At 33.5% G+C, this 21,535-nt stretch overlaps 1 protein-coding gene across 1 annotated transcript; it reads right to left on the reverse strand.

The window, feature by feature from the left end:
- Positions 1–3,243: 3,243 nt before the first annotated feature.
- LOC117327539 lies at positions 3,244–5,254 on the reverse strand. The gene is made up of 3 exons (XM_033884589.1): positions 5,074–5,254; positions 4,520–4,754; positions 3,244–4,355 (listed from the first exon to the last, which is right to left on the reverse strand). Exons 1-3 carry the CDS (start codon positions 5,158–5,160, stop codon positions 4,123–4,125), a joined length of 555 nt encoding a protein of 184 aa, XP_033740480.1. The 5' UTR covers positions 5,161–5,254; the 3' UTR covers positions 3,244–4,122.
- Between the last annotated feature and the right edge of the window lie 16,281 nt (positions 5,255–21,535).

Raw genomic sequence — 21,535 nt, forward strand, 5'->3', positions numbered from 1 at the left:
ATGGCTGTAAATAAATGATAAATTGATAAATTAAACTAAATTCTCTCCTGCAGCGACATGCTCAATATGTATTGCCATCTGTCAGGGTATAAACGAATTGAGACCGTCCTTGAATAAATACCATAATTTACAAAGAAACCTGTCATTACGGAATGGAAGTTATTTTAACATTGCATGGACATATTTTACAAGGCTATAAAGGTTTACTGCACAATAGCATACACTATGTTATCATGAATGTGGCTTCTGCAGTGAAAAGGCATTGACGTTAACTCCATTACACAGCAACAACAATTGACATGTTACAGGGGAAAACCACGCAGGACCGGGGTTTATTGTATTCGGTGATTGTATATAGACGATAGCAAGACGTTCTCGCGACAAGTTTATATGACTCATCGGAAAACACATCATTGATAAGCAGGAAACCGAAAAACAAATATCACTTGATAATGAACAAAGGAAACTAAGGAGATAGCAAACAGATATAAATACAACATCAATAAACATCCAGCTCCTTTTTTAATGCTGATGACACGATGTATTTGTTCTTATCACTGATAAGACTCGTACATTATGAGACGGGTATTTACCGACTAGTCTAGGTTTTACATACAACATTGTACATTAAATCCCATTTCCGATTACGTAGTACATTAAAAAACAGGGTTTCCATGTATTCAGTAGTCAATTCTTAAAGTTGTCCCTTCTATCGCGGATACATAAGTATTTTTTTTTTTTTTTTTTTTTGATCAAACCTTTTTGTTCCGATCAGAATTGTTTTTGCACTTGTCTTGTAAACTATGTGTTAATACATATCCTCGATATACTTTAATCAATTAAAAATCAACCAAAAATACAATTATCGCTTCTTAATTTCATTTTACAGTTTTCAACATGATTATGTCTTAGGTTTTTAAAAACATATACAATTTATTCCCCTTTCTTTTTTTTGCAGATATATTTAACGTAATCGGAAATGTGATTTAATATAACGTTTGTACTGCCTGGTACAACCACCAGATAAACATCTAAAACCGTTAAAAGTTAGGTACATAAATGTTATATTAGGCATTTTTACAGAGACGTAATCATGATTGACGTCATAAGTGTCATGTGTATCAGTTGATCAGGTGAGTGAGAAATTATTTAAGTGTTTTAGTGACATTTTATGCGTTTAAACTTACCGTTGGAATTTACTTTTTCATAGATAAGTATCCTCTACTGCTTTTGTCTTGTTTTATGGGAAAACGAAACAAACATGTGATCGTGTTTTTATTATTTTCTTCTCTTGTTAATGTTATAATTCAATATACATATATATTTCACGCATGGGATGATTTTCCATGAGTTGATGTCTTGTTCTACATAACATGTGCACCATGCACACCCTCCCATCAACGTCAATATCAGTGCTAAGTTTTGATCGTAATTTGTATCGGTGAAGATTATATTATCATGGCTGATAGATCAGCTTGGAGCCAATGTGCATACTTATTCATCGGGATAGATATTGGTTACAATTTGTTTTGAAGATCAGCTTTACAGTTAGCATATAACAGGGAGGCGAACACTAGGCATTTAACAGGTGAAACTCATTTGGTTGGAAAAGTGTAACTAAAATAAGATCTGCCTCGCGACTAATAGAGCACTATTCCTTAGTAGAGATGTTACGCCTGGTCGTGGAATTATTTAAATACTCCACGAGTTCTGTCTAAGAAAATTCCAAAACATACGTTCTACTATAACTTATGCTGTTTTTATTACTGTTTCCTGTTTAAAAGGTCAAAACACAAATAATCTATCTTGTTCAGTAAAGTGTCCCGAGTGTCATTTTAAAAAGAATATCTAACTACCCAGAACTAGATTACATCTACCGTGTCTAGCTGTTCTCTATCAATTGATATCGCGTCATTGAATCACCCGGATGTCCTTGTGTGAACCTCCACGCGTACGTTACATCTAAATGTGGCTTTTCAGACCAAACTGTATTCTTATCGGTTGGTTACATCTTGTTGTAATGTCCTCGGTGTGATCACGCATTTGTCTATTGTGATTGTGTTAAATTCTCGAATCGTCCCGATTTATAATGGCTTTATGTTATAAAAGTTTGTATTGAGACGGATTTAAAATTCGAATTCATATATAACATCTTGTTTGAACACCTATCTTATAATATAAGTTTTATTTTCTATGTATCAAGCAAGCATCGACAAATATCAAAACTTGCTCAATTAAAAGTCAAAGCATAGTTTTATTTGATGGCGTTGATCATGGTCAAATAATTTATGAAGATACTCTGGAATATTGTAAACAATGTCCTTGAACCAACTATGATGCGATATCCTGAAGAATAATGAATAATGCGTCTGATTCTTTCAAGCGCAAAAAATACGAAACTTAGCGTCTTTTATTAAATGCAACACTTCAGACTCATTTATATCACCTTGGTTGTATATACCTGTGACGGGGCGGGCGTTCCGATTTTAAATGTATCACCATGATATGAGTGTTTAGTTTTAGACACTACCTTCGTAATGTCTTTAACTGTTGCGAGGACGCAAAACAAACATTGGCCACTCCTTAAGTACAAAGTGTTATTACGTAACATGGACGTACTGTCACTAACAGACCTACCTATAAACAATTTGGTGAATGATTATTGATCGATTTCCTATCAGAATGAAAATGTCTCAAAAGTCTATCTGTACACGTATTTTTTTCTTTCGTCGTTCTTATTAAGTTCAGTGAAATGTACCTCACAGATTTATATTGCTTATTTTGCACGTTTGATATTCTGAAAGTTCGGTTTTTGATAATAGAATATAAATATATGTATAACTTGCCATTATGTGTCGTTTGTACACTCCTTTGCTTTTGTTTCTGTTTTATGTTACAGGTAAGTTATTGAAGAAACGTTTACATGCAATTCTTTACAATAGCTAACTTTACATAAAATTATGTATTTAACCTTTGTGTATTCTTCACTGGTGTATTCCGAATTCAAATATTCATTGTATTCTATTGTATATGTTTTATTCCAAAAATGACTGATAACATTTCATAGTGAGAAATCGAATTACTTTCCATAGATAAGCCCGTGTCTCGACAATATTAACCATGCTTTACTTCCAGTGCACAGTCTCTGTCAGAAATGTTAGATATCTGACATTGCTGTTTGTTGTACAATTTATCATGACCATATTGTTTATAGAATTAATCAATAATAAAAAATATTTGAAATTGGTTTAGGCTTTTTTATTTGCTCTGATCTCATTCGGTATGATAACACATTCTAAACATTCAAATACGTCCAGGGATATACAATCAAGTACATTCTTCTGATGGTATAAACACATTCATACGATAACAAATTGTCGACAAAATAATGCTTAGCAAACAGAAAATCCCATCCATTCATACTTATCGTCAGATCGATAATAGACGTCAAACATTTGTTTTACTTTCTAACATAAACAGCATGACTGTATGGATCAACATTAAACCTACACTACTTATGGGGCGTCACGTTCCCGTCTATCTTACGCACACTCCCACTCTTGATAGCAACAATGAGCAATAATGGTATAGACTTGTTTGACGTTTTAGAGTAAGTTGACAATTGCTGCCATTGACTCTTAGCACCGTATAATATGATAGATCACGTCTAGTGTACAGTCTTATTCCTGTTTCTTACATGCAATGTACGTTCATTTGTAACCGTCTATCACTCAGAAAACACACTAAATTCTTCCCATTTGTCCGTACTAATACCAACACTGAGGATAGCTGTATTGGACAGTTATTGCGGAAATATGATATTGCTGTACGTTCTGTGGGAGACACCTCCTCAGACGGATCTGCTGTGACGTAAACGGGTTTTTCAGAGGATAAAGCTCTGTGATTCCTTTAGTCTGTCATTTTGAGAATCCAGGAGACGATGTGAAATCCTTGTTGCACTATTTTAATAACATGAACAATTCAAGCTGCAGGGTTAGTCCTGAATACAGAAGTGGTAAACATCGGGACTAAAGTCTGAGCATGATTTTGGCGTCAGGCTCATATATTACATGTTAATGTTCCATAACACGACGAAAGGTATCCAATCGATTCCATCAATGTTCAAGATACAACTGAATGTTCAAAGCTTTCTGACTTAGAAAATTTCCATAATTTGATATTTCTTCTGAAAATTTCTTCATATGATTGATCATCCGTTTCTGGAATTTTTGCAATGAACAAGGATCTCGACGTTACAGAGGTTAAAGAGTCGCTGAGGTTTTGCTCTGTGCTATAAAGACTATCATCACTATCTGAATCCATAAATCCCATGTCTTCGGTCGAACTGGATGAATCTAAAAACAAAAAATCAAAGTATCGGTCAGATTTATATATTCGTTTGTGTGTGTGAGTGTGTGTGCGACATATTCCAATATAGGCTATTATGATTAAAAACGTTTTAGTTAGTTTTGTAAAACAAACGACAGTTAAAGTATAGTATCTATATCTCTATACTCACCGATACTACCGAAGGATCCGCCGAAACTCCACGTCATTCGTTTTTGCTGGATGTGTGAGGTATTTTCTGGAATCGATTCATCACTGTTAACAAATTCTCTCCGTCCATTAACAAATGATAATTTCTTTTTCAGTGGTCTATGGGAACTTGGTCGTCGCTTAGATAGACTCTGGATTGTGTCGTTGATGTGTATGAGCTGTTTCATTAACATCACATCTTGTTGACGAAGGTCAGCCTGGAACGATGATAAATTTAATATAAAATGTATCAAGACAATTTAACAATTAATTAAATAGTAAAAAATGATAACTTTTCATCTGAAACCATGTTCTATGAATATGAAGAGTATAATGAACGTATTTTATTAGAATTTATGAATGTAAAACAAATAATAATAAAAGTATTCCTTCCAACATGTAAACTAAAAGGGATTAAATAGACATACACTAAAATTAACCATTTTCTTCTTCATTAATAAAGATGTTAAGTGTATTTCAAAATTTTATAAATTACAAAATTATTTTAAATACATAATAAATGAAAATGAAAAATACCATTTCACTCCTGAGTGTTGCTAACGCTGTGTTAATTCTATCAGTAGCAGTATTACTGGCTGGAGGTGATGTCATTAAAGTTTCCATTGTAATCCTGTAGGTTTGCCTTCCCTCTCTATGACACCTATTATAAGGTCCGTGTTACCTGTAAAGTGTCGCGCTTATAACTGATGATATACCTGGTGCTTTCTCTCCTATATATACCACAGGACGTTAACACCTCACAAAGCACCTGGTGATCCGACTATGTGAGCTACAATACACTTGTACCAGGTAACAACAGGTAAGCTGTCTGCTGGGGTTAGGCTCTCTCTCATACATGTCCCGTTATATATTCTGTCTTATACAGGGGGTGACAAAATAAAGGGAGTTTGGCGGTACGAATTGGGCTTCGCTGTGGTCTAGCACCTATCACAGGTTATTTGGTCCTTGAACTTTGTGCGTTTGAGATGTTGACTCCCTACAAAGACTATTTATTCGTGTCATTGCGAATCGGATATTTTTTTATAGTTGTTTCTGGATTTGGCCCACATTATTTTTCCTACTGTGCATAAAAAATGTCCGGTATGTTCCATATTAAATATGAAAATAAAAATCACCCTAACTCCTCAGCTTATAACATATTGATGGATACATTATTTCGATGTTATAGCAAAAACTGGCTGTGTTCGAAGATTTTGAAACAATTGAACTAGACACTCAAACAAGTACCAGATTTAAACATTAAATTTATAATGGGGATACCGTATATGGATGATAATGTATAAAAATAAAAATACCCAATACAATTCCTCCTCCGAGGACTCGCCAGTCTTAATAGGGTTCAAATGTGTTGCAATCGACCAAAACAAGTCTGAAAAGGGAAAAGTGCCTGTACTCCATAAATTAATCAATTGAATGTCTTATAATTGATCGTATATAAGAAAAACATTGTCTCTGCGATGCCTTGGTGTTATAGTGTTTAAATACGCAAAAAAATGAGACAATGCATATGCATATTATCTTGTCAATTGATTGACATTTTGCATTAACTTGACATTAATAGAAAATCAAAATCTGGAACATTTGTTTTTCTTTTGCGATTATTCTAATATCTTATTGATTCTCTTTGGTCTTCCGATTATGGTTTTATTCTCTTTGGTCTTCCGATTATGGTTTTATTCTCTTTGGTCTTCCGATTATGGTTTTATTTGCATACGTTTTCAATATTTGTCTAAGCTGCCTTTGGCGGTAGCTGATCAATTGCAATGAATATAATTAATTTGACTGTTTGTGATATGCTTTTCATATAGTCTAAAAGGGTATCGAATGCATATTTTATTACCATGCTTGTACATAACAATGAATATACAGAGCGGTTAGTTTAGCTAGGCGGAAACATCGATTACTCATCAACATTAATAAGAACGACGATATCTTGAAATTTCCATATTTTGAAAAACTTTAAATGTCTGTGTCATCGGTTTCAGTATATACATTCGTCTTTTTATGTTATATTTAGATTTACTTCAGTTATTGGGTAGTGTACCTTTCATTTATATTCTTACATTATGGTTATCCTTTCTGGGTGCCTAATCGTGTGACCACCAACAACACTGTAGTATTATCAAAGGGCAAAACAGCTTTCTGATGCACGTTTGACATTCATTATACAGAGTTTTCCCTATATATTTCTAAAACCATTTCTAAAGATACTCCTAACATGCATCTGATACCAGATATTGTGTGTAGTCATATCCTATATACGTAAGGTTCAACTATTGTAACGATAATACGTGCTTTGGAAAAGAGTACATTAGGTTTGAATGTATCAAATGTGAACATGTATTCAGGAAATGATATAATGCAAGCTGAAGCACGTTTTTCGTGATTTCTCAGCATGGTTTCGTATAAACATTTTCGGTAAAACGTGTATTATTTATATACTACGTCCAATAAAATATGTGAATATTTATTAATTAATATATGCATTACGTAAAACAAATGAAAAAATATTAAATAAAAAATCTGGGATTTCCGGATAATGGCGTTTATTCCAGGTCCAATACACGTGACGGCTTGCTAATGCGGGGGATTCAGTAATACATCTGTATTATTACATCACGTATATAAAACATATTAATGTATTCCCGTAATTAGCATACTGTTCACGATATTTAGTCACATGCAACACGAGGCACATCCTAGGGAACATCTTGAAATGGTAATTATTCAAAGTGATTAATTAACTCATAAAGCCGACCTACACTAGGTCGCATTATACAACCACACTAATATAAACCAAAGCCTTTGACTGTTCAGTTAAAAAAACCTTTTTCTTCAGAAGATAATTACCTTCCTTTCTTATGGTCTATATGACATGTGTTTGCGTCATATACATTGACATGGAATCATGATAAGGAAAGAAAAATACTATCACCGGAACCAACTTCCGGCTGTGGTTTCAGGAGCATTTACTTGTTTAATTCGACAATAAACAAAAGGGATTAAAATGTATCGACGCAGATCATTTTCAAATAAATTATGGCATTGACCAGGATCAATTCTGTCTTTTATGTTATTTTACATCTGTAACGTGTAGAGAGACTGTCGATAATAATTCCCTGTACACAATCAATGTATACATGTATCTATTATGCATTGGGGTCGGGAATTAGTGCCCATTTCCTGTCATTATACAATTATGTATGTAGTTGTTTTCTTTTTAAAAATATGATACCTAATTCTCGTACATTTGTAAATCATGTTCAATTTTTTTTTCAATTATGGCATCGGGTGTTTCATTTTTGAAAGATATGTTCATTTATTAGCTGCACTTGGTTGTAATAACGGGCTTAGGTGAGTTTATTACTCTGGAAGAAATCTCATCAAACATTTTTTTTTATAAATGAGAGGATAGACTATGTCATTTTAAAACAAGAACACGGTATTCTCTGTTTGCTGACATATAATAGGACAAATCAAGTGATTTCTCCTCACGGGTAATATTAAAAGCTATAGGAGAGATTCACTGCTATCAAAGACAAAGTGAGCACTGAGTGTCCCTATACAAAGGTGAGACGAACTTGTTCACATTAATGATATAGATTTTCTTGACAATGGTTAAATCACACGTTTCAAGCTAGGTGTGAGGAAACCTTATATCCCCACACTCACATGGAGGGCCACATGCGTTTTATGGAATATGATTTATCTAGCCAAAGTATTAAACAATATCTCAGATGGCCGGTATTATAATCCACATACGTGTGCTGATTCTCTCCTCATACCATTGCGTCACCACGTGGGGCAAAACAAACATGTGTCCTCACAAGGATTAGAGACTAATGCATGATTTCCAATGATTTAGAATGATTTTAGAAGTAGAATCCCCAGACCATATGACATCGAATATTGTGTCTCTCAGTCATATATCTGGTTGAATGATTTTTTTTTCAAATAATCCTACTTTCTGTCATCATATCAATCTGAAAGTTGCTGTACTGTTACCGTGTATTTGCGTACACTTATTTTGCTACTATCAAGAAAATATGTTTCACTGCATTGCAATGTGATGTGGTCAAGCATTGGTGTGTTCAGGCTTATTATGACACAAACATGACTAAATGACGTAATTATCTTGCTACACTATTGTTCCGTTCGAAACTACCCGTTATGAACATTTTACTGGGTTACGATATTAAAAGAACTTATGTATGTCTATATCACATGTCAACCTTAATTAACTCATGCTTGTAATCATGTCTCGAATCGGATATAGTGCGATAAGCCCGAAAATAAAAATGTCTCGATGATAATTCGCTATACAATATTTCTAAGCTGAAGGCTTGATGGTTTGCTTGTTAATATTTTTGTAACATCGAATACTAACTTTGTTCGAGAATGTATGATACGGACAAATGTTGATGTTTTTGTTCCTATACATTGTCAACAGTAAATAAATTATTTCCGAGAAATAACATTAAAAAAATGTCTTAATTACAAAAAAAAAAGTTAATAAATCACATATATGTATCACTAACATAACAACATTAGAAACAAGTTGTTTTGATTTAAAATGTACTCTTTATAAATGATATACACCGCTGTCATTGTAAACAGTAGGAGACATCAACATGTGTTACGATACTCTCCGTGTTACATTAACGTATATGGAAATGTACATATATCACACGCATGACCTAGGATAACAATAATAACTTAACGAGAAAAATAGCATTAGCTTTTAACTTCCCATGTTGAAATGAGCATAAATATGACGTATATAAAATGTTAGTTGAATATAATTAGGATTTCCAAACACCAGTTCGTGCGAAAATACATCCCATCCACCTGTTTACATAATGTTAATTCAATCTATAAAATAAATATGCGTTAAACGCCATTTATAATGTGGAGCAATAAGTACTCATCTAGTTAGTAATCACATTACGGGGTAGTTATTCAAATATGTCGATACGAGCTTTACTCATGTGTAGTTATAAGTTTCGTTTCATTTAATTCGATTTGATCATTTTCATAAGTACTCATTACTGCTATGATTTAATAGTGACAGTATTGGCATTTAAAACGATAACTGTTCCGAAACCATTGAGTACATATCGTAACATACAAAAAGTCAGACGATCGTTGGTAACGGGATAATCTTACAGTAATAAACTGTGTTCTTGTCTTTCATAGGAAATATGATGACGCAAGCAGCATAATCTTACTGGATTATTAAGGTATCCATTATGCCTTTTATTTCATCTTTACATCGTATCATTTCTTTGCATTGCTTTCTTGTTCAATGTTTTACCCACCAATGTGGAATGACATACTAACACCCAAAAGTACAAAATAAAGGAAATACTGAAACAACAAAACATAGAAATGCTTATTCGAAGTCGAAGGCGGATTAGAAAGGTAGACAGTCTACATCAAATGCAACATTGGCATCAGATATTGATTATGTATTTGGTTTAATACCCACTTTATTGTTGTCCTACCTGGTCCGTACTTTTAGTTGGTTCGATGCGGCTATGGCCTTTTACTTTTTTTTCTTTATGGAAGTATGGGTCTAGTGACTGTATAACTAGATGCTTTTCAATAAGCGTAAAGCTAACACAACATACTATAATATTTAAGGTTTTAAGGTTCTAAACTCATCCTGATTTTTAACTGTTTTTACTGACATAAACATGCTTGGTTACCCGTTGTAGATATTGAGTAATTTGAATGACCGAGAGACTAATATACCTCATAGTCGATACCATAAAACCAAACAGGAAGCGAAGAACGCATTATGTAAGTAAGTACCGTCATTCATTGACACCCGCACCCTCTACTCTAGTACTCTTCCTTCTAACGAAATCTGGACCCAAATAAGGTGCTCTTGGCAGGTTAGCTCTTATCACTATAATACTTATGATGTAATTTACTCTTTTTATATTATTCTTCTGTTGTCATTTGAATTTACAGCTGCCTGTTTTATATTTATTTCCCTGTTCTATCTGATTCTATATCTCGGGTTAATACCGTTTAAGCCTAGTTTTACATATCCTGGATTAAAAGTGTTTATCTGTATGTGTATCCATTTGTTTACCTATTGAAGTAAGGGGTCATTTGTCACTTCACCTCTCGGTGACCGATGTCCCTTTTATAAAACATATATTGATCAGCAGGTGTTTTGATTCACAGTAGTTGTAGTATATGAATAACGGCTCGTCTCATTAGCATTGACAGAATGATAGCTAAATTATATCAAATAGATGTTTATCTTTATCAAATTTTGTTTTTCACTAGTAAACAGCCTTTTCAATATATGGGACTTTAATGCTAGTATGGGTGTATCCATAGATCATTATTATATATGAACATCTTTATTTTACACATTCTTTCGTGTCTCAATTTTGATATTGGAGTACTACCAGGCCCCGTGTTAAATGTGAAGAACCTTTTATATCCTCGAAGTTATAAAGGTGTACTTTTCAACAGTTTTTGACAAAATATATTTTTAAAAAGTACTTTCTGAAGAGTTTAAAAATATCTTGACCATTAATGTATTTGACAACGCATACAAATTATGATAATATTCACTTGTACTAAAATGACGCTAGTTGTCGGCAGGACGTTGGGGAAAAAATCTGCATATATTTTCAATTATATCAACAACAGCATGCAATTTACAACTGATTTGGCATTATGCAAACTGAAATAAAGTGTTATTAATTCCATTTGTGCTGCATATTATTAGTTTTAAATAATCGATCGGCAATGTAAACCTGTCATGTTTTGTTCCTATTGACATATAATGATTGCGTGTTTGAACGTCCTATTTTTATTAAATAAAGCTGATTTATTCTCAATTAGTTACCAAAATATCACTCTTAACCGCACATGGACTTAATTGCATGGTAATATTCATTGCTCAATACATATAGAAATAAAGGTAATAATGATGGATGATAAGCCACCTCATGTGTAGATTAAAACTTTAATTACTAAGATCAATAACACCATATCCAGATTTCCCATAGCTTAAACATAGCGTTATCAGTGAAATTAATTCTGACAGGGACTTAATAAAAAAAAGAAGATGGAAGTATAAGCCTCTGCTACCAAACTGTGTAAATGGCCAGGCGCACTATTTGCTCAGTTACATAACATACAAAAAAAGGACATTATAATTATTTTTTTCATTCCTCTCCCATGTTATACAGAAGAGAAAGTCCGAAAGTATTCCCTTTTAGTTTTATCAACTTTATACGACGAGGTAACGCCCAACATGGTAACTGGAAGTCTAGAAGAGGAAATTATTTAATCAGAGTTAGAAGTGAAGTAAATATGATTAAAATATATAGCATTTACAGCCTCAATTACAAATTCAGTTACCACTCAGACATGTAGACTCGGTGAAAGTCTAGTTTGGTACCTTCCACTAGAATATGGGCCTGTGGTTTAATGTGCGAGTGGAGTACAACGTCGCTCATTGTAAACCAAACCCTGAACCAAGCCAGTACACACACTCTTATAGATATGTTGTAAATTAGCATATAGGTTCGGTAATACCGCCGCCAGACAACAAACATGGTAAAGAGGGTCATCCAGTACGGGAACAAGTAAACAAACATAGTGCAATGTAATCAACAGTTCCTCATAACGAGCTAACATGACAACCAGATCATCACCAGACTATCATCGGTAGTGTTATGGATTACGATATGGTATGCCTAAACACAAGACTTCCGTATCTACCATACCTATAGAATGTTTGCTTTTCTCATACTTCTTGTTCAGGGTTATGGACATAATGGACAATTACATAGAGAACAAGGCAGTAAATATACTGAGATTTGAAATCACTTGGCAATTGTTTTCCTATAAGATCAGCCTCAAGCTGAATTGTTATGTTGAAATGACATCATACTTGATCAAGTCGTTGGTAGGGTCCATGATATTTCAAACCAGAGCAAATGATGATAGCATTCATTGTAATTGTTAAAAGGTATAAAGGCATTAGAATGGTACCTCATTATTATTTAACTAATGTTAAGTATCAACTTTACAATACCCATTCCCAGTCACAATTGTATGTTGTACTTTTGCTGATTGTAACATAACAAAATATCTTTTATTGCATTCATGAATGAGTTAATATATGTGTTTGTAATTTGTTCTTTTCAGTCAGTAAAAAGATAAAATTCCCGACCTGGAAATATCGGGGTATATCATATATCATACGGACGACGCTCATGTACATGTATGACAGCAGTATATCACATGAACGTTCGGCACGTGATATGACGGTGAAAAGGTAATGAGAACTACAAAAAAAATAATGAATGAAAAAGGCTCAAAGCAGTTTTATATATAGTTGTATGAGGAGATTTACACAGAATCAATATGAAGTGCCCGGAAATTACGTAAGTTATCGACATGACGGCAATAGGAATGATTATACCAGGATAAGTAGGACTTACCCTTATCAGCCCAGACGAATCTAATATGTTTTTAACAGGACAGACAAGACCAAGCCTCTATATTGATTAGGTATTGATGTGGAGTAATCGCAGATCTTGTCGTTAGTTGACACACCCTGTAAAGAAACAGACTATAGAACTGACCAAACCTTAAAAACAAGATTCATTCAGGTCTAGAACAAATGTAAACACGTGATATCAGATATGGTATTTAAAATTTAATTTTATGGTTGATTATTTACTCAACTACGATATCGTGTTGTATGAGCATATGATCGATTTCTGCCAATGTGTGAATCTATATATATCTTTTCTCGTTTTGTTTGATAAAAGAGTATGAAATTCGCCAAATGACTTTGTTTACTTTATCATTTTCAACAGTTAGTAAGAAAAGTTATTTTTTGTTTCTATTCCATCAGTACTTCATCAGAATTTCCCATTTCCCTATTTGAAAAGTTTAAAGTATATAAAGTTGACAGATACTACATTAGTAGGGCAACGGTTGTTTTGGTACTTCGGTAAAACTTTATTATTTTCATATGTTATACATTTAATAATTCAATTCAAAACTGTTATTGTTTTAAAATGAAGAGGCAAGACCAAATGTACAACAGGTTTGTTTTACCATGATACAGGCTATGTCAAAGATATCACACGACACATATGAAACAACACTGTTGTAGCGTCACAATTACAACATGGTTATCTCTGTAGTGAAAAACATACCGTCCAATTCAAAATTGGCCTGTCTTGTATAGAAACTAATTTGAATGTATTCACTTGTATTCTTATAATTTTGAGTTACGTGATAAACGAAATCTTCCATGTGTGGCCATGTTAAGTCGAAGACTATTGACATGTAAATTTTTTGAACGAATTTGATTGATCCCATTTTACATAACCACTTATGTAAGATTCTCTTTTTATCATACAATCAGCATGCTATCCTGAGAAATCGACCATGTTATATTTGTGCATATGTCTGCAGCGTGATATAACGTTATGTTATGAATTGAACCAGATTGTGCCACCTCCATTTGCTTTTGTCATCCTTATTTTGAGTTGAAAATCTATTTTAATATCAGTTTTCTTAAACTGAAAACTATTAAACCATTGGCTATTATCCACAGTGACATCATACTTATGTACCTAGACCAGTGTAAAGTTATCTACAGTTGTACCTGCTCCATGGTATTGTATTTTAGTATAAACGATACATATACGGTTTACTTAGCTGTAAATATCAGTGATGCCAATTTCAGTGTTGACATATGAACATAAAATTACACAATGTCGAGTCTGTCCAGCTCTATACAGCCATTACGGATAACATTTCATGATTTACCTTAAGTTTACTCCAAACGGATGTCAAATATATATAAATAGTATAAACATTCATTTAAATACGGATGTAATAAATAACTAATATGTAAACAAATTATAAGAGCGTTACAGCTGTTTCCGATAGGATCTATTTCAGGTACATGATTTCCCTAATACAAGTCTACCTTGACTAGTGTACTGAGGAAAGTGTTACCCACCCGGATCTACTTGCGTATGTATTTCGTGCGACCTTGATACAGGTACAGAACATGTTAAAGTAAGTACTTAATCATAATAGAATCAGTCATACACAAATGTCATACCAAATGGATTTGTGAACCTTTTCTGCTCTTGCCACTGATGACATTAAGATAATTATGAGCAATTAAATAAAAAGTAAGTCGAAGTTCGCAGCTGACGTCATTTAACCGCTTAACACCTTTATATAATTAGATTCTTTACAAGGGACAAAAGCAAATATATCTTAACAAAATTAACATATGTCTTCAATACCTTAATTTGAATTTAAGTGTAAGAATTTTGAAGCTTGGATAATAAAAGTCCTCCTCGTCCTTGCACGGTATCAATATCCAATATTTCAATGCTTCTGCTTTTTTTGAAAAAAAAATCTCACTTTATTTGCCACATGCGTTAAGACAAAAGAAAGTATGACAATGTTATAAAACAGCTCCTATCATATAATAGGGCCTAAAATAAGGCACCTTATCAATTAATTTGTTAACTGTTAATATTGAAGTAAAAACTTCAATGAACAAAGCCTCAAAATATAAACAAAACAAAGCTTACTTTTCAACATCAAATCAAGAGCCTCAATCATCTACATCTACGCATACCTCATATTCAACCAGGGATTCTGTGTTTGCAAAAATACAGACAAATCCATTCCGATAGGTTTTTAATTATTTAGTGTTAAATGAGCGTTCAATTATACTTTCGAAAAAAATGCAATCTCAGTATAAAGTGAATACTGTAGATGAAATGGGCAATAGTTGTCAACAAAGTTTGGAATCAAAACGTGCAGTAAATCAATAGGTAAATAATGTCAATTTCAACATTGCAAATTTCGAGGGCCATTTATGAGAAACAAAAATTGTAAACTGCTATATGTCGTCACTAAAATATAATTCAGATACATTTCGCATATAGATATATTTGTTTTTGTATATCATAATAGATTTCTAAACACGTTTTTATCTATAAAATAACACATATAATAATACTGATAACATATACGTGTGTGAGTCCTATATACGTGCACATTTCCCCGGAACATGTTTACATATACCGGACACATACCCGACTCGGTAGCCTGTTACCACCAGCAATGCACTGTTTATAGAGGAACAACCCTTCTGACAAATAGATACTTGATTGATACAGAGTAACATAACGGCCTATAAAGAGGACTGAAATAGACACTTTCACGTCCATAGACGTACGATCCGGAATTTCAGGGGTTAAACAGACAAGTTTAGGAAGTCCGGATGATAATCCAGATGTTTGTACAGTGCTCATGAAATCAAATTAAAGGAAATCAGCCTGGTATCACTACATGGATACACATTGTATATGTTTGTAAGGAAATTAATAATTGTGTAGGAAGGCGGGATGCATATCGGCACCGCGTCTAATGTATCTGTTTGTAAAAGTGCATTTAGTTACATATACGTTGGACTTAAAGGGACGTTGGTCTTTTTGAAAAATGTCAATTTACAGAATGTAATTGTTTAAGTATTAGTAAATTTTAAAATATAATTTTAAACACATCCCATGAAGAACGTATTTGATATGCATACATAATACATTTCTAAGAGAAGTTTTGCCATATAATCGCTGAATATAGATGTAAAGATAAGTAAGTTATGACATTTGCTATAAAGCCAGTATTACTATAATTGTAAAGTACATACTTAAATATATTAATACAACAGCAATATAAGTGTAAGGTACATCAATAAATATATCAATACAACAGCAATATAATTGACAGGCACATCATTAAATATATAAATACAACAGCAATATAAGTGTAAGGTATATAATTAGATATGTTAATACAACAACAATATAATTGCAAGGTATATAATTAAACATATAAATACAACATCAATAACTAAGAAGTAATATATACCAATCCAAAACGAACAGCATACATGTTAAAGGGCTTATATCTGATACATTAACGTTCATCAGAGTGGTTATTCTGATAATATCCAGGTAAGTTTGAAACTACCTAGTGATCTAATGATAGCGGCATGCTAATTTACAATATACCTCGACCAATCAAAGTGCTTCTACTGCAAAATAGAAATTACCTATTCTGGTGAGATTCGGCTGAAGTAATGTGAAGACTAGGTGATTATGTGCTACAATATAAAGACTTGATAGCCAATTATAAGCTTATCACTACTGTAAATGAGCAGTGACAGGATTAGAAATCAGAATCCGAAAGTGAGTACTGTATATATACATTGTACAGGACAATTGTTGACAACACATGATGTAGAGTCAGTGGAGGAAATAAATTATAAAAGTTTACTTAACTTTGATTTATGTCTTTTGTGGTAGTAAATATCAATGGTTGATTATATTTGAAGACCATTTATGATTTTTTTTCTGTAATGGTACCGTATATAGAAACATAGTATCATGGGCATCTTATCACAGCTAAGTTTACCCGAAAACATATCCAGCCCTAACAAAACTTTCCAAATATATTCATTGCAATGTTTTCTGTCATTATAACATCATATATACAAGATTGGTATGTGTGTGAGTCCAATATACACGTACATTATCCCCAATCATGTGTATATATACATATACCGGACACATACCCGACTCGGTAGCCTGTTACCACCAGCAATGCACTGTTTATAGAGGAACAACCCTTCTGACAAATAGATACTTGATTGATACACAGTAACATAACGGCCTATAAAGAGGACCGAAATAGACACTTTCACGTCCATTGACGTACGATCCGGAATTTCAGGGGTTAAACAGACAAGTTTAGGAAGTCCGTATGATAATCCAGATGTTTGTACAGTGCTCATGAAATCAAATTAAAGGAAATCAGCGTGCATGGATACACGTTGCAAATGTTTATGAGGAAATTTACAATTGTGTAGGAAAGCGGGACGCATCTGACACCACGTCCAGGGTAACTGATTATAAAAGAGTACGTTCTGGACTGCTCTCTCTGGCAAATAAGAAAACGTTGAGAGACGCTTACCCAAAAGGAAAACCCATCTTTGATGATTCTCTCTAAAACTGTAGAAAATATCAGTAGGTGAATCGTACGGAGAACGATCAAAAGCGTTGATCTACAGGTGTAGTTAAACGACCAAAAATGAATCAAATATCAATGATATTTTATTAGTAAATCTAGATAAACAATCAAGGTGATATCTCAAATTAAGAAACGGAGCCTCCATATCACACAAGTTTTTTTGATACGTGTATCGCCCCATGAACAGCCAGGATCATTTTGACGTGTTGTCTCCTTGTAGTAGTTGGTGACTACATCACAGAACAATATACTGGAGGCCCGTTACATGCCACCCATAGAAAGTAAGGTGAAGAATCTTGCCGAAGGAAACAGCTACGACAGCGCCGACCGATCCGTTTCTCAGCTTCTAGAGAAAAAAAACAAACACGGACAGGAAGCGTCGAACCGCACACCTCGAATCTTCAAATGAGGTGACGTGACCAGCGGTCTAATCGTCTGAGCTGTCGGTGATCTAACCGACTGAGCACCTGCGACCCCTATATCGCAAAATGACACAATTTACAAATGAATTCTTGATATCGACCATAAAAACGTTCTTAGTAGACTCCATGAATGTACATATATATGTTGAAAATAGTTTCATGTTATTAACTTTTTTGACGACAAATTGTACAACTAACATCAATATATTGAATGCGTATTTGAATGATATTCTGATAGAATATCGGTACTTTATGTGCCAGTTAGATACTTTAAAATTCAGTTTGAATAATCTGAAGAAGGACGAACATCAAACACACATAATAATACCATTCTGAAACAATGTCTAAATATAGGAACAAACCTTAAGTGCATTGCATATCAACAGAGCTCAATCAAATAAGATAAAACCAATATGACTATAAAAGGGATGTATTATAAATTTAAACAGCAATGACAAGAAGCCTGAGGCAACTATCAAAAGCGAGGAGTATGCATGGATAACTGCCAATATGATATATGTTTGACAATAACGTAGACATGCATGCACTGACTGATAGCCTGTCAGTCTTAAGAAGCAGAGCAGACTTCATTTACACAATATGCAAAGACTGAGTAAAACCAATATTTACAGTATTCTGTTTTTGTTATTCAAAATGAAAGTGCATTAACAGATTTTGACATATCACAAAGGCAATTCCTGTCCATACATTGTAAATACCTAAAGACGCCAGTTAGAGTTTGATAACTTATCGAAATGAGTGTATTATCTGTATAAATATGGCTCAGCATGCCAATTTCTTTTATCATTTGTACTGCTCTTATAATTTGACAATCGTGGCCAAAGGTGAGGTTTGCCTGTCAATCACTCAGCAGTGTCACAGATAAATGTAGGTATGTATCAACTCACCAGCTTCTCAGCTGAGCCCACCTACTCCGCTAGGAATGCTGGGATTCACAACAGGTTACAGACCCCTTGGGAGTTATCTATTTCTCAAGTGTTGTATCTGGTCAATGTGCATATTATACAGAACAATAAAAGAATCTTAGATGTCAGCCATCTTCAATTGAATTAATATTATATAGTAGTACAGACGCTTCAGAGGTTTTACTGTATTCTGTGTCATACATAGCTGCGAAATAAGACAAACTGTTCATCAAGAATAGATTATCGTCTGGTAATCGTAGAAGGATTCAACTTCACACAATAACGCTAAATTGTACACTGATATGTCTTTTTATTATACTATTTGGTTTGAAAAATATCAAATTCATAACTATTACCTTACATAACGTAAATGTATCAATATGTTTTCTCCAATCTCTATCGAGGATTAAACTGGAACGTTTTGGTCCTGAGAAACAATTTATATATGAACTACAAGTCAGCGTCAATATTTGTCGTAACATCTGTAGTAGAAATCCGTGTTTGGAATCATTTGAGTTTGAAAGATGTATGCCGTGAAATGTACTTTACTCTTGATTAGTTTATCAGTAGATAAGCATGGATAATGAATAAGTTGGCACTTTTATTTTAAATATTTCTAAAATAATAATTCAATCGAATTTCCTCTCTAATATAAATAAACACTTGGAACCTTTATCAACATCAGAAATCAAATGTTATCCTTTTCATTCTCATTCTCTTTAATCTTTTTCATTTGAGTCACTGAAGTCATGCTATAACGGAAACTAGGAAGTATCCCACATTAATCACATCCTCGATACTCCAGGGACTATATTCACTACTACAGGGACTATATACACTACTACAGGGACTATATTCACTACTACAGGGACTATATTCACAACACAAAGACTGTGTTTACTGTATTGAGAAAACATAGATAGTTCGGAAACAATCAAGTAGTATAGTTTGGAATTTTCAATTTCAATTGAAAGGCAAGATGTTATTTATATTTTTCACAACTGTCCTCAAAGAAAATGAATTGATGTCAGTAAATGTATTGTTAGTTGATCAATAAAGGAATGTCGAAAATAATTTGAAGCCTGGATCGATAATGCCTTTAAAATGTGACAGGGGGACGTTCTTGTAATATACATACAATGTGATTTTGAGTGAATAGTTTTATCATATAAAGTATGATTAAAACCCTGGGAAAGAGACCCCCTTCTAACATAAATTATCAAATACACTACCTTTAATTAACGGTTTTGCAGGTTATACTACATACACGGACTTTTTATAATTATATGTTCGCTTTTCACGACATTATAATCGATTTACGTCTCAATCAGTATATAACAAAAATTGATTGATTTTCCATTTAGTCTAAGCATAAAGATGACTTTGCATTTGATGACAATTTCCAGTTATACATGATGTACATTGTATATGATCCTGTAGGATATATGAGTTTTTCTTGTTAGATATCTTTTGATGATTCCTATAATTAAAAGACTGTTTATTCACATTTACATAGTATGTAGTTAACATCAAATCTAGAGTACCCTATGCCATGATACATGAGAAAAAGAACGTAACTCTGTTATTGTGTATGTACTTCACCTGGTATAACTGTGCCCATTATTTACAGGTAATTTACGACGTTAGTGTGTGCTATTTAACAGAAAACTGGATAAAACGGTCGAAGTATTGATAATTGAGTTTTAAACCGTGTTGGAGGAGTTAAGTATGTGTGCTGGGTAACGGAGGAGGTGAGAACAGGGGGGTACCCCATGCCGGGTAATCCTCGCCTCGTAAATACTGTGTATATCGCTTCTCTTCGTCGCTGTGTGTTCAAAATCTGTATAGCGGGTCGACTACAATACATTGAGCTTAGAATTTAAAATATATGTATATAGATACAAACTTTAAACGTTCAAATCTTCTTCTAAATTTGGATGAAAGTGATGCATTTTTTTGTTTCATATATATTAAGTTATCAACCTTTTTAGTGAAGCTAACATATTCACAACTTCAGGGACTATATTCCCTATTACAGGGACTATATTCACTACTTCAGGGACTATATTCCCTATTACAGGGACTATATTCACTACTACAGGGACTATATTCCCTATTACAGGGACTATATTCACTACTACAGGGACTATATTCACTACTACATGGACTATATTCACTATTACAGGGACTATATTCACTACTTCAGGGACTATATTCCCTATTACAGGGACTATATTCACTACTACATTGACTATATTCACTACTACATTGACTATATTCACTACTACATTGACTATATTCACTACTACATGGACTATATTCACTACTACAGGGACTATATACACTACTACAGGGACTATATTCACTACTTCAGGGACTATATTCCCTATTACAGGGACTATATTCACTACTTCAGGGAATATATTCCCTATTACAGGGACTATATTCACTACTACAGGGACTATATTCACTACTACAGGGACTATATTCACTACTACATGGACTATATTCACTACT

Source organism: Pecten maximus, chromosome 5 (assembly GCF_902652985.1).
Source record: "Pecten maximus chromosome 5, xPecMax1.1, whole genome shotgun sequence".
NCBI lineage: Eukaryota > Metazoa > Mollusca > Bivalvia > Pectinida > Pectinidae > Pecten > Pecten maximus.

Bases quoted from the DNA above. Each gene is read 5' to 3' on its own strand.
- LOC117327539 (XM_033884589.1), bottom strand. From the start codon at position 5,160: ATGGAAACTTTAATGACATCACCTCCAGCCAGTAATACTGCTACTGAT. The intron at 4,755-5,073 runs GTATTTTTCATT...TCATCGTTCCAG, and splicing joins CAACACTCAGGAGTGAAATG to GCTGACCTTCGTCAACAAGA. The intron at 4,356-4,519 runs GTGAGTATAGAG...TTTTGTTTTTAG, and splicing joins CGGATCCTTCGGTAGTATCG to ATTCATCCAGTTCGACCGAA.